At 46.0% G+C, this 14,550-nt stretch overlaps 1 protein-coding gene across 2 annotated transcripts in view; it reads left to right on the forward strand.

The window, feature by feature from the left end:
• Positions 1-7,264, forward strand: part of LOC146830123 (dynein regulatory complex protein 1-like) — a 236,881-nt gene extending 229,617 nt beyond the window's left edge. For both annotated transcript variants that reach the window (XM_085604350.1, XM_085604351.1), the window contains one exon: positions 5,534-7,264. In XM_085604350.1, coding sequence (XP_085460476.1) covers positions 5,534-5,596 — 63 coding nt within the window. In that variant the 3' untranslated portion in view covers positions 5,597-7,264. The remainder of the gene's footprint in view (positions 1-5,533) is intronic.
• Positions 7,265-14,550: the final 7,286 nt, after the last annotated feature.

Consider the following 14,550-nt stretch of genomic DNA (forward strand, 5'->3'; position numbering starts at 1 on the left):
TCTGCTGTAATATGGCATTCACCCTTCTGGATCCTATCTTCTGTGACAAAGAGATGGTTTATGACTTCGCAGAACTTTCTGCAGCCCCTGGAGATGGCAGGTAATTGCAGGCCGTCCCAGGCAGTTCTTCTAATCTCTTCTTTCCTATACTCAAGGGCTGACTTATGTGCCGGTCAAGCTTCTCTAATAGCCACAGGATCTCTGGGAGCTGCTTTAAGGTGCTAATGAGATTTTGAACCTGCATTAAACCATCTCTGTAAAGAGAAAGTGTTCACTCGATTCCTTGCTAGTAACTTCTTTGACGTATATCTACAAATAACTCAATAACCATCCAAAATAGATCCAGGATTGGCTTCCAGTGAAAGGCATGTCCTAATGCCTTTTCCATTTTGCATAATTAAATCATTGATAACATTTGCTGTGTCAACCTTATCCCATTTAGTTCTCCAGGCACTATTTTTGGAGTAACCATGTCCAATCTTGCACAGTGGTTAGTTTTCCCCAATATGTTTAGATCTAAAACAGGTAATAATGGGTTATGATCACTTATGCAGTTTGACATAACTTTAAAATCCACAATCCGGGAGTGCAAAGCAAGAGATATTAAAATGTAATGTATAGCTGTGCCTTGACCAAAACCTGTAAAAGGTGAGAAGTGCATGTTTTCACCTGACGAAAAATCACTGACAAAAAACCAATTAAACTATTTAGAGCACCTCCATATGGGGAGTGTTTAAAGTGCGAAATGTCCTCTCCACGTCCTTCCGCTAGACCACAAACAGGTTGTCCATTAAAACAACATTTTGAAATAATAAAATCCCTAACCCCGACAATAAAAGTGTCAGCCTTACATTTGTCATAGATATTTGATAACACATTATTCAAAGAATCCATAATATCAGTGGACGGCTGGTCTAAAATTTTATTATAATGGTTTGTATGAATTATATCTGAAAGATATACGAAGTATCTGGTAACAGGCAGAGTTACACATCGCATCAGTCTTAAAGCAGGTAATGCTCACGGACAATAATCCCTTCACAATGAAGTCCAGTGATTCCGCTGCAGGGAAAGTTAAGATCATTTCATTATCCATTACTGGCGGATCCCACAGGGGCTTCCACTACCAGGGAGTCTGACGTTGATCCTCTCAGGGGTATGACCTCTGGGTTATTAGTGATGGAAAATGGGCAGACCTCATTGTATTGCCATTATTGCAACCTGTAGTTATTGCCAAGTTATTAATGACCATGTTATTATTACTTTCTGGACCTTTAAAGGTGGTCATGTTGGTCAAAGCAACTGTTTTAAAAATGCCTATGGAAGAACTGGGAACATCCTTCGGAAGTGAGATATTCCCTCTCCTCCACAGTTTTGATATTTATCCCCCAGTCTTCATAGTGTCTCTACTTTGCTGATTATTGTTTTGTAGAGATGTTAGTTAGAGCAGCCCACCACTACCTCCCTGAGAAGCCTGTGAGAGCTCGTCCTCGGAAGACTGTTGTGAGCAGTGGGGCCCACAAGGTTGCGCTTGGTACTGGGGCTCCCCTTCAATTCATTTCTCTCTCTCTCTCCCATTTTCCACGGTTCAAATTCTATCTGGGCAGGTATTGAGCAGATGTGCAAATTGCCCTTTTTACTAGTTTGTGTGCTCAGTTCATTTAGCAGTTCCCACATATTCTTTACACACCACAACATAGTGGGTCAGTTCTTCTCACGTGGCCGGCAGAGACCTGTAGCATCCACCTTGCTCACTCCCTCTTCTGAGAGGAGACATGCTGGCCACATTTTCAGGGGTCATGGGGCCTGCTGGATGCAGTCTTCTTACAGTAGTACAACCCCACCTGGACACAGTCCGCTCATGCACATCTCATAGATGCTGCGATTTCCAACTAGAACTGCTTGTCTGGACAGACGCACTCACATTCCCTTGAGCACGCAGATCTCCCTCCTGTATGGATGGACCCTCACGTTCCAATGTTAATCGCTTCTGGCTCTCCCTTGGCAACAACACCTCCTGCAGGGTTGGCAGGCTCCTTCACTCTCACAGCTTACAGGATGACTACCCGGTCCTTCAGGGCAGGGGCACAGCTTCCAATAAGACTCCAGGTGATGTCTCCTCTTGGAAGCTGACTGTGAGGCAGATACCAGCTCTAGTTGCACAAAAGTTTCTGTGGAACAGGAACTACAAGTGGGTCAACGGCTCCCCCACTTATACAGTCAAAAAAGGCCGGGGATGTGGCTTCTCTCTCTTTACTATCCAGATTTGTTTGGCGTGGTGTCCTCTCCAGGCTGTTCTCCAGACAAAGCCTTTGAGTAGAGTGATGCTCCTGACAGCAGGGTAGTCTCCGGTGTAGAGTACCCATAACAGAGGCACAAGGAGGGGTGAGCTTCCTGCACCTGGATATTAGCAGCCACACTGCACAGTTGTCAGGAAACAGATTGAACCCCCAGCATCTTCCAAAGAAAGACTCATCAACAGCTCCTTTGAGCAAAAGGACCTAACATAATTTCTAGAGAAGCCTTGTCTACTCTTTCCCTACTTCAGTGTCTATGTCTCCTCCCTCAGGCTTCAGGAATGACAGCAATACACACAATGCATGTACAACACAGGTCATATACAGGCACATTTGTAACCTGCCCTCTGGGTGTTAGCGCTAGGATCTGTGTTAGTGTATAGAGGCTGAATTTTACATGAGTAGACATGTAGGCTCCCACACCGGTAATACATATAAAAAAGCCTGTTCAGAACTACTGACTCGAAAAACACAATTGCTGCCTGCACTCTGTGAGAAGTTGGCCTGGTATATGCTGTCCACTAGTTGTAGTGGGCACCCTATACCGGTCCAACAACCCCTTATTGGTTATAGGTTAAAGACAATCTTTATTGAAAGCTATCCTAGTGGTAGCTATGGAAAGCAGCCTTCAGGCTAAGTCTTGAAGGAATGTAAAGTAGCTTATTTTACCAGTCTATAATCTCTTGAGTGGCTAAATGAAAGACAACCACACCAGGTATATAAATATATGTATTTATTTCTAAACACACCCTGCTAGTCTCTTTATGAGACTAGAGGTCAAAACACATAAGTTACACTTCAAAAATAGCACAAATACACGTCAGGCCCTAGGGGCGAGCCAAACCATATACTAAAATAGTGGTATAAGAACCACAACTTAACTAGACATAAGGCCTAGAGCCTGTAGAATCGCTGGACCCCAAGGAACCACCCAAGGTAGTGACACAGGGAACCCACGGGGCCCGTGTGCAGTGTGAGAACACAGCCGTGGGCTCCCGTTAGCTTCTATGGGGAAAGTCGCGGTTAGATTTTTAAAGATTAGGAACACTTGGAAACGAGTCAGGACCAAACCCTTTGGAACTTAGGAAGTTCTAGGGCCAACACCCATGGGAGCACCGGAGTACTCCTGTTACCTCACCCAGGGAACCCGGGTGCATAGGTGTCAAATGGTGTCGGGTTGCGTCGTCGATTTCAATGGGAGCTGGCAAAGAAGTGCTGCTGCCGGGAAGATGTGAAGTGTTCGAAGAGATCCAAGCCTGGATCGAAGTTGAGAAGAACCTGAAAGCAGAGGGGACAGAGTCTGGGTCACTTGCCAGTGACCAGGAAGGTGATAGGCGGATGCCCACCGATGTCGGGTGATTTCAGGTGAGGAAGGTGAAGCTTGACTCTTCAGCCACGAGGATCAGGAGGCGTCGAGGACGGCCAGGAGCTGGATTCGAGCTGTCCCACGAAGGATGTCGAGTGCTGCAGCATCGGTGCCCGGATTGGACACAACAAGCCTTGGCAACAGCAACCCACGCAGAAAGGGGACAGATGCTTCGGTGCAGACCAGCAAGGTCTGAGGGACTCACCACTTGGTTGGGAGCCAGGGCACGTCTGGAGCAACCAGGGAAGCCGAAGGAAATTCAAAGTTACCCCCTCAGGGACACACCAGTCGACGGTCGAGGGATCACGAAGGGACTTCAAGAGGAAACACAAAACGGCAGCCCACGAGTCTCTCGGGGTGACTATGCCGACAATCTTCGGTGGATCTTCTGCTCGAGGTGGGGGCTACAAGCAACCCCAAGCACGACTTCAAGAGACGTTGAGAAGTCAATGCACTTGCAAAAGTGCACGGTGACCAGGAGTTTCGGTTCCACGCTACTCACGAGGACTGCGGGTCTCAGCTTTGCTGGGAACTCGGGTCGGCATCTGAGATGTCTGGAAATCCTCCTCCTGGGCTGCAAATACTTCGGAGTCCGGCGAGAGCTTCGGAGATGCAGACCGGCAAATTGCTTCGTTGGAGCCTGCCAAGCAGGGGAGTCACTCCTTGACCCCAAGGGAGATTTCTTCAGTCCTCCAGTCTTGAGTAGAGCGTCGAAGTTCCAGGATTCAGCGTCAGAGTTTCGTCCAGGGATATCTAAAGTTCTGGTTACAGAGGTTCCTTACTTATACCTAAGGAAGGGGTTGGACTAGCTCTAGGGACCCACCTATGGGAGGGTTTGGAAAGAGGGGTACACCCATTTCCTTTATCCAGTTTCGCGCCAGAACCGGTTTGAGCTGGACTATGCGACGGTGACCCTGAGAGGTGCCGGGTTGTTGCAAGGAGCAGCTCCTTGTGTGTGCAAGGAGCCACTATCTGTGCTGTATGCAATCTGAACAAAAAAGACCCAAAATGGTACTTTACATATGAACAGTTACTACTCCATACAAGCAGTTTACAAAAGAACAGTCACAAATGTTTTGTTGCATAAGAACAGTTGAAAAGGTTACACAATTTTAACCATGCAAGATATGACTGGGCAGGAGCCCGCCTCTCCTATGGGTGGGTGTACACTTCAGATGCACCCTAGATTATCAGAGTAACAAAAAAACATAAGGAGCTCCATCTGGAGGGGCACAGAGGAGGCTCCCTGCAGAGAGAAACCCCAGGGTTAGGGTGAAAGATGAACAGAATGGCCTGCTAGCTCCTCTGTCTGTCCTGCCTGTGGACCTTTGTCCATTCACCACATTTGGAGTATTGTGCCCAGCCCTGTGGGCCTCATCAGAAGTGCTGTCCATCTGTCGGGGCTGGAGTACGGAAGGACTCGAAGATTAGAGGCAGTTAGGTGACCTGCATCTCCTAAAGAGGTCTTGTGAACAGGGACTGTAAGGGTTAAGTGAGTGCATGCTCGAAGATAGGTTGGATGGCAGGTGAGACGAGGTATTAACATTTTCGGAATTATAAACACAGCCCAAGTTTTAAGTGTAGCCCTTGCATGGAGTACATGCCAGCTCCATCCGCTGGACTGGAGACAAACACAGGAAAGTGTGCATTGCTTGTAATGAGAGAGCATAAGTGAAGCCGGAGACATTGTAGGGTCTGAGAGCACAAGCCAGGAACAAGAATGTGCTCGCTGCCTGGGTCTTGTGCTAGTTCATGGCAATCCCCTCATTTGACTTCCTGTACTACCAAAACTCAATCTTCTATGGTACGATCTGGGCGTTGACGTCTCAAAGAGACTTTAAATGTTTGTTTCTTATCTTCTGCTTTTCAGGTTAATTCGGAACTGGAGGTTCCCCCCACCCGGGTGTTGAAGATGGACTCGTCCCAGTCTTGAGGGTCACTGTCTGAAGGTGCATCAATATCAACCATTCCCCCTCTCTAACGATCTTCGTCCAGGAGCTGCAGATGAGCTCACCCAGCCTACAGGGTCACCGTCAGCAGGTGCATCGATATCTACCATTCACCCCTCTCCAAAGATCCCACCTATCCAGGTGCTGCAGATGGACTCTCCCCAGCCTTCAGGGTCGCCGTCAGTAGGTCCACAAAATCCACCATTCCTTCTCCCCAAAGATCTCACCCCCCTGTCCAGGTGCTGCAGTTGGACTCACCCCAGCATTCAAGGTCGCCGTCAGCAGGTCCATCGATATCCACCATTCCCCCTCCCCAAAGATCTCCCCCCTGTCCAGGTATTGCAGTTGGACTCACCCCAGCTTTCAGGGTCCCCGTCAGCAGGTCCATCGATATCCACCATTCCCCCTCCCCAAAGATCTTCCCCCGTCCAGGTGCTGCAGATGGACTCCCCCAGCCTTCAGGGTCGCCGTCAGTAGGTCCACGAAATCCACCATTCCCCCTCCCCAAAGATCTCCCCCCGTCCAGGTGCTGCAGATGGACTCCCCCAGCCTTCAGGGTCGCCGTCAGCAGGTCCATCGATATCCACCATTCCTCCTCCCCAAAGATCTCACCCCCCTGTCCAGGTGCTGCAGTTGGACTCACCCCAGCATTCAAGGTCGCCGTCAGCAGGTCCATCGATATCCTTCATTCCTCCTCTCCAAAGACCTCACCCCCCTGTCCAGGTACCGCAGTTGGACTCACCCCAGCATTCAGGGTCGCCGTCAGCAGGTCCATCGATATCCACCATTCCTCCTCTCCAAAGACCTCACCTCCCTGTCCAGGTGCTGCAGATGTACTTGTGCCAGCACTCAGGGTTGCCATCGGCAGGTCCATCAATATCTTGGCCCTACTCCATATAGTCCTACTTGACTTCGACGCTCAGCACTCCCTAATAACTCATGTTTATAGCAGATACTGTAATCCAGTGGCCTTTTGACTTTTGTGGACCCCCGCATAATCATTACTGGAACCTGGGGACCCCCAAAGAATCATTATTGGAATCCAGGGAACCCCACAAAGTCATTACTGGAAGTTGTAAACCCCGGCCTAAGCACTGTTGATGATTAGAAGAGCAAAACAGAACAAAAAAATACAGAATACACAAGTGATGAAATATTTTATTTACTTCACCATATGCAAGAAAAATCAAATTTTTAATTTTAATGGGAAGAATGGAGCTTCCCTTAATTCCATTTAGGCCTCTAATTGTCCATTCTATAATCTGTATGATGCACTTGCGGTGCTCCCACGATTTAATCTGCGGATACTAACTTTTTTAGCCTTCAATTTCAAATTCCTTCACATTTACAGAACATTTTACAATTTTAACACTATATTTTGCTTCTTTATTTTTTTATATGCTATCAATCTGTTCATATAATTAAATTTTCTGAGCAGTCGCGGACCCCCTGAGTTGGCGTCCCTAGACCACCGGTTAAGAACCACTGCTCTAAACTATCTTTGAATCAGCTTTCCTTCCTGCTCGCGTACAGTGCCCCAACGCCCGCAAGGGCCTGGTCCACGCTGTAAAACATAACACATTATCAGTTGTAACTACCGAGGACCCTAATGTGCCTTGCTCCCAGATTAATAAAGTTTGTTTCATGCTTGAGATGTACTCTCATCCTTCCTAATGACTCATGTTCATATGAGATACTGTCTGTAATCCATTCCTTGAATCTGCTCTCTTCCTCTTCGTGTACACTGCTCTGGCGCCAGCAAGGGACGGGCCTATGCTGTAAAAAAGAATAAATGATCCAGTGTTACCGCCAAGGACCTAAGAGGTTTCTGCCCTGCGGGAATAAGGTTTGTTAATGTCTAATCCATCTTGACGTTGGGTGTTTATTTTAGAAAAATCGCACGCGCCCAGAAATCCTTAAACGCTGTCCACGTTAACCTACAAGTAAGTGTTGATACGATAAGGGATTGCGGTATACCCACCTTAATAAACTCACGTTGGTCATATACCAAGAAAGCACTTGAGCACAGTAACGTTAGTAAACCAGTTCCTTCACTTGGAAGTGTAAACATCCATCACGTACGAGACCGCATAAGTTTCCTTTCACCCATTAAGGCACGCAGGGTATAATTTCTCCCACCCCCTTTATCACATCTAATAAGCACGAAATAGAGGACGTATGTAAGCGGCACAACACCCGATTTCCCCACCATTCGGATACACTATTCACCCATATTCCCGACACACCCATACAGCTATAACTAAGACAGCATACATATCTCGTTTTTTTTCAGAAAAAACCCCTGACGAAGGCTAATACTTAGCCGAAATGCATTGGGATTTGTAATATCGTGGCACTTGTTTAAAACTGCATCTTCGATTTTTAAAAAAAAGAAACAAATGAATACCAACGTCGTGATGAAATAAACGAACGTTTATCCAATTGAAAGTCTAAGCAACTTTATTAAAACTTTAAAGACACACTCTACACCAGTGCCTTGGGGACTCACCCTATTCAGGGTTAGCTACCAAAGATTTTCGTATGCACTTCTACTCAGAGAAGCGACACCCAGGAGCACGGATCAAATTGCGCATAATTCAACAACCTCAACACACACCCAGCTGTGCACGCGCTTAAAACATTGGATCTATTTTAGAAAAATCTCACAAATACTGCTTTTCTTTATGAGTCTTTATTGATTTGCTCATTACCAATTGCTTAATAGTCTTCAAATTTCTATTTTGTTAATTCAAATACAATCACAAATGAGATCCTCGTCGTTAAATTGTAATCCATGCCATAACACATACAAATCAAAATAGCAATCCCTAATTTATATCAAGAATTTTTATTTACATACCTGTGAGCAATAACCATTTTAAAATCTTTTCTTTTATCACTTCATAATAAAGGAAATTGTGAATATAGCGAACCGTTAACTCCTTTTAAACCATCTTAATTACTGCATAATCCTATTCAGTTTTATTGCCATTATTCACAACTGAAGAATATTGATTGTTTTGTTTCCATTACTTTGTCTAGAATCTTTCATTCTATATCAACATATATTTATATGTGCTGTATTTTGTCAACCAACCAGCAATCACATTTAAGACCCAATAACATAGTCTCAATAACCTTAATTAACATATAATCCTTCGCTTGATGAGCTAGATAACAGATCTACAGAAACTCTCTCCAAAATATCTCTCACTCACTGTACCACTGTTTTGGATTTGGTATGATTGAAGAATCTTTCCAACAAATACATATCCTTATTTCTAATTCTCTTCTCCCACATACATAGTATAAAAGTGAGCAGTTGGGGAAGGACAGTTCCAAACAAAGACATGTATTTGTAGAAAAGATTGAATTATATCAAATCTAAAATAATTTTATGTAAAGTGATTGCAGGATTGTATATCTTGGAGCTGTTTTATCTAGATAGTAATAATATTGAAGTATTATAGCAAAAGAGTTGGTTTATTGAGCTCAAGTAGGGCTCTGCACTTAAGTAAATTCACACGTGAGTAAATATACACATATAAATTTACTCTTACAATTTGTAGTAAATTTACTACTTTTGAATACTCACCATTTACAAGTGTAAGTTTACTGTCAAGTGTAGACTTGCATGTCTCCACTGCCTGAATTCAAGAGGTGGAGCAACATTTACGTTTGTAAACCTAGTACCAGTAACTTCTCACACATAGGTGGAGATCTTGCCATCAGGGCAAAGATCTCTCCATTGTAAAGTATAGCGAAAAATATTAAAGTATATTAAACTTTTAAAAAATAGCCAAAATAATTTTATATTAAATATTAGGTTACATTATTAAATATCTTTTATTCAATTTAGAATAAAATTAAAACATGCATCAGCACTGTTAGCCAAATTTTGCTATGAGCATGAAATTAATTGAAATGTATTTTAATACAATCATTTGTGAAAGATGTATTATTTAAAAAAATCCTGCCTAAGGTTTTAAGGTTTATTTTATGTATTCTCTACTAAAAATTACAAGATTTATTTATGGAGGTAAATTAAAATAAGTTAGTTATTTACAAACAGTTGCGGCGTAAAAACGGACTTGCTGGTGTGGCGCAAAAGGTGTAGGTCCACGCGAGTGCCCAGGCGCTTCTTAGTAAATCTAGGCCTGCATATGTCAAATACTTGCTTTCCAAACATTTAGGAATGTGGAAATTAAATATATACGAGTGCAGCTCGGCATAATTTGCTTCACTATTTTTAGTATTAAATAATTAATATATGATTTACATGGGTATCAGTGTAGACTTCTGAAGTTCTCACTCCAGTTGTTACCTTTCTTTCCACCAGGAATGAGAACACATCTCTGCGTATTCTGATTTCAGTTTCTGATTTGACCCGTTCTACAGATGTCTCTCCCTATCTTACCTACTAATATATCCACGACCCTTCTGAATCTAAATGATTGACTAACCTTTCCACACTTTAAATCACTTTCATATTTCACTATACTAATTCAACACTAATCCTTTATGAGTTCCGGAGTAGCGTGCTACTCGCTAAAAAAGTGCTACGACGCCTCGTCGGGAGTAGTAAGCACTATATAAATTCAATTACAATACAATAGAATAATAGGGCACCCTGTTTAGTAAAATGTAGTCTGTTCCGGAGGGTTTTGTAACTTTGCCCACCAGTCAGCCAGCAAGCTGTTAATTACACTTTTCAATCAGCTGTGCCGTGAATTAAGCAGAGGTTGTGTCCAGACCCGCGGGTCAGAGGTCACTGATCAGAAGCATTTATTTTAGAGGTGTTGAGGAGGATTGGTGACAGATTCTGCTAACAATTGATTTCCAATAAAGGTCATTCAGACCCGCGTTGTTATCGAAAACCCCGGATAAGGTCACGGATAGGGTCATACTTCGCATACAGACGATTAGCCATTCTCACAGAGGTAAATTTAGATGTGAACTTAATGCAGGTTTACAACCAAATTTACCTTTTTTACGTCTGCCAGGAAATCGGTGGCGGATTACTTGCAGGCGTAAACCCATTTAATGAACAGGCCATCTGTGTCAGGAGCGCAGAGTTCTCCGCAGCCGTACATCCACTCATGGAGGGAGAAACTTGCACTCTGCAAGGCACGGTTTTCCCCGGAATAGCTGGAATGCCACAGATTTGTGCAATTGTAGGCACCTCCCAAGCCCTTCCCCCTCCCCTCTCTATCTTGGGAAGAGTCTTAAACATACTTCTGCCCATCAGACCTGAGCTTCCTTACATTTTTAATCCACCCCATCTTGTTGCCTGTTTCCAGGCGGGCTACCTTCATCAGGGCTTCGGCATAAGACCGAAGTTCTGGCTTCCTCAAAATTCTGGCCCAGAACAACAAGGGGCGTAGCTTGGCAATGCCATTTATAGGATGTTGTCCAATACCTAGCAAAAGAGGGGATAATGCGGTATTTTGGGGCAGCATCACTAGGTTCCTGAGGAACCTGTGCTCTGATCTACTTAATTCTAAAGTGTTGTTAAAACCCCATAGTTCGGCCCCATGCAGAGCTGAGCTGGCTGCTTTTAAATTGGAGACCTGCAAAGCAGCAGCAACAGGTCTGCTGTGGGAGGAGCGGTGCCCCTGTGACACGCTTATGAGACAGAACCATTTTGGTAAGGTGGGACATCCAGGTACTTTTTTTAAAAACTCTGCCTCCAAGGTAGTCAAAAGTACTCACTCGCTCTAGGGGAGCCCCTCCTGACGTGAGTTTACCTTTATATGATTTGTGGGGATGTATTTGGCTTTTGTGGTCTTTATTACCAGACTCCAAGTATCACAAAAAAGTTTAAACCTGTTGAGGAATATCTGGAACCCTGCAGGAGTTTTAACACCAACAAGGTGTCATCTGCAAATAAAAGGGTTACAACCTTATCCCCTCCCAGTGATGGTGCATCAGCGGGTTCCTATGATAAAAAACTCACCACCCCATTCATATACAGGAGTGAAACAGCTTTAACAACGCTGTAAACACAACACAGTAGTTTACAACGCAGTTGTTACAACGACCACGTTGTTACCACGCGTGCTATTACATCGCAAGTCGTAACGACGACTTGATGTAGGGGGCTTGCAACACTAGGGAATGTGTTCGATTTTAAATCCAATACCTTCCTTGCTGTTGCACAAACTGGAGTAGGAATAGTAATTAATACTATTCCTAAGTCCAGCGCGTCCCCTACAGCAAGTCGTTGATACAACTTGCGATGTAATGGCACGCGCGGTATAAACGCGGTCGTTGTAACGACCGCGTTGTAAACTACCACATTGTGAATGCACGGGCTGTAAAATGCTATATTCTATACAGGGAGAAGATGGTGGGGGGCCAAGACACAGCCTTGGCGAACTCCCCTACTGACTGGGATGCGGTCTGTGAGTTGTCCCTGTGAGCCCCATCTTATCCGTGCAAATTTACCTTCATGCAACCGAATAACCAGGTTGAGAATAGGAGGTAGGATACCCATGTCTGCGAGTACCTTCCATAGTATCTTCCTAGGTAATAAATCGAAAGCTGTCTTTAGACTAATGACCGCTAGATATAGGCTACCTCGGCCAATCACTACACCCTTCCAGAAGAGGAGTAGGAGGCGAAAAACCTGATCGATGGTCCCTATTTTTCACCAAAAACCAGCTTGATATTGTGAGAGAATTTTGTTGGATTCCGTCCATTCCTGGATCTTGGAGAGGAGAGCTCTGCAGAACACCTTTTGTAGTGCATATATTAAACTGATAGGCCTATAATTGCAGGGTTCTCTTTCTCCCCTTTTGAATATAGGGACCACCTCGGCCCCCTTCCAGGACCCGGGACGGGTGCGCCACTCGCTATGGCGTTGGCAAGAAGGAGGACATAACGTGCCCCGTTGGCGGTGTCGTAAAGAAAAAGGTCCTCCAGAATGCCATCAGACCCTGGGGCTTTGGACTGTACTATTTGGTTAATGGAACCCTCAATCTCACTTCAGGTTAAGAAACTGTTACCCTGGAGATGAATGGGACATGAAGCGCTCTCCGTCTGAGGTGGAGAGTCAGCATCTGAGTAGAGCATAAAGAAGTCGTCATACCAAGCTTGTGCTGTAATATTGGTTGGGGGGATTGAGCCCCTGCTTCATCGCCCCAAGTAAATAAAGACCAAAAGGACTTAGAATCTTTGTCGGCACAAGCTTCTTTAAGCAGCTGCCAACGAGACATGTCCCACTCCCTTTTTGCGTGGAGCATAGTTATCTTGTATCGCCTTCTAGAATCTCTAATTAAGTTGCTGTCCTTTGATTTGATTGCCAGTACGAAGTTGGAGCGTTCGATTCTGCATTCCCTCGTAAACCAGGAAGCTGGCCCTGCTTTAGGTTTTCGAAGCCTTGAATTGCTACTGGGTGCAAGGAAGTGTGAGCTTATTCGATCGAAGACACATGAGTGGATTGAATCCACTTCTGCTAACCTTCCTGCACTTTGAACAAGGCTCTGTAATTCAAGCGTGCCCATTACCAGGTCTTTCTGTATGTCCTTAATTGCTCCTTCACGTAAGGCTATCTTCAATCAATCAATCAATCCGAACATTTGTAAAGCGCACTACTCACCCGTCGGGGCCTCAAGGTGCTGAGGGGGGGTGATGCTGCTACTGCTCGAATAGCCAGGTCTTGAGTAGTCTTCTGAAGGTTAGCAGGTCCTGGGTCTGCCGTAGGAGGATGGGGAGGGTGTTCCAGGTCTTGGCGGTGAGGTGGGAGAAAGATCTGCTGCCGGAGGTCGCTCTTAGGATGAAAGGGACGGTGGCGAGGTCGGCGGAGCGGAGCTGGCGGTTGGGGGTGTAGAAGGTGAGTCGTCTGTTGAGGTATGGTGGTCCGGTGTTGTGGAGTGCCTTGTATGCGTGGGTGAGGAGCTTGAAGGTGATCCTCTTGTTGATGGGGAGCCAGTGCAAGTCTCTCAGGTGGGGTGTGATGTGGCTGTGGCGAGGGATGTCGAGGATCAGGCGTGCAGAGGCGTTCTGAATACATTGTAGTCGTTTCAGGAGTTTGGTCGAGGTTCCTGCATAGAGGGCGTTTCCGTAGTCCAGCCTGGGTGACCGTTCTTGTTTCGGTGGGGATCCACCTGTGGATCTTGTGGAGCATGCGGAGGGTGTTGAAGCATGAGGACGAGACGGCGTTGACCTGCTTTGTCATGGAGAGAGTAGAGTCGAGGATGAACCTCAGGTTGCGTGCGTGGTCGGTGGGTGTTGGTGCTGTTTCCAGTGCAGTCGGCCACCAGGAGTCGTCCCAGGTCGAGGATGAGGACTTCTGTCTTGTCCGAGTTTAGCTTCAGACGGCTGTTCTTCATCCACTCGGCGATGGCTTTCATTCCTTCGTGGAGGTTTGTTTTGGTGGTGAGGGGGTCCTTGGTGAGGGATAAGATCAGCTGGGTGTCGTCGGCATAGGAGATGATGTTGAGGTCATGTAGTTGGGCGACGTGGGCGAGTGGTGCCATTTAGATGTTGAACAATGTCGAGCTGAGGGATGAGCCCTGGGGTACGACGCAGATGATCTCGGTGGCTTTGGAGTGGAAAGTGAGGAGGCGGACGCTCTGGGTTCTGCCGGAGAGGAAGGCGGGGGCGTAACACAGGCCCCCGCAGCCCCCGTGGTGCGGGGGCCCCCAAGCTCCAGGGGGGCCCCCTTAGCACAGCACTCGGGCTGCAGAGCTCCTGATTGAACCCAGAGGGGGCCCCTGCACATGCCTTGCAGGTTGGCCCCCTCGAGTTTCGTTACTCCAGTGGAGGAAGGAGGTGGTCCAGTCCAGAGCCTTGTCTCGGATCCCGGCGTCGTGGAGGTGTGTGTGTAGGTTGCGTAAGCAGACAGTGTTGAAGGTGTCCGACAGGTCCAGGAGGATGAGGGCCGCGGTTTCGTCGCTGTCTAGCAGTGCCCTGATGTCGTCGGTGGCGGCGATGA

Source organism: Triturus cristatus, chromosome 5_1 (assembly GCF_964204655.1).
Source record: "Triturus cristatus chromosome 5_1, aTriCri1.1, whole genome shotgun sequence".
In the NCBI taxonomy this organism is placed as follows: domain Eukaryota; kingdom Metazoa; phylum Chordata; class Amphibia; order Caudata; family Salamandridae; genus Triturus; species Triturus cristatus.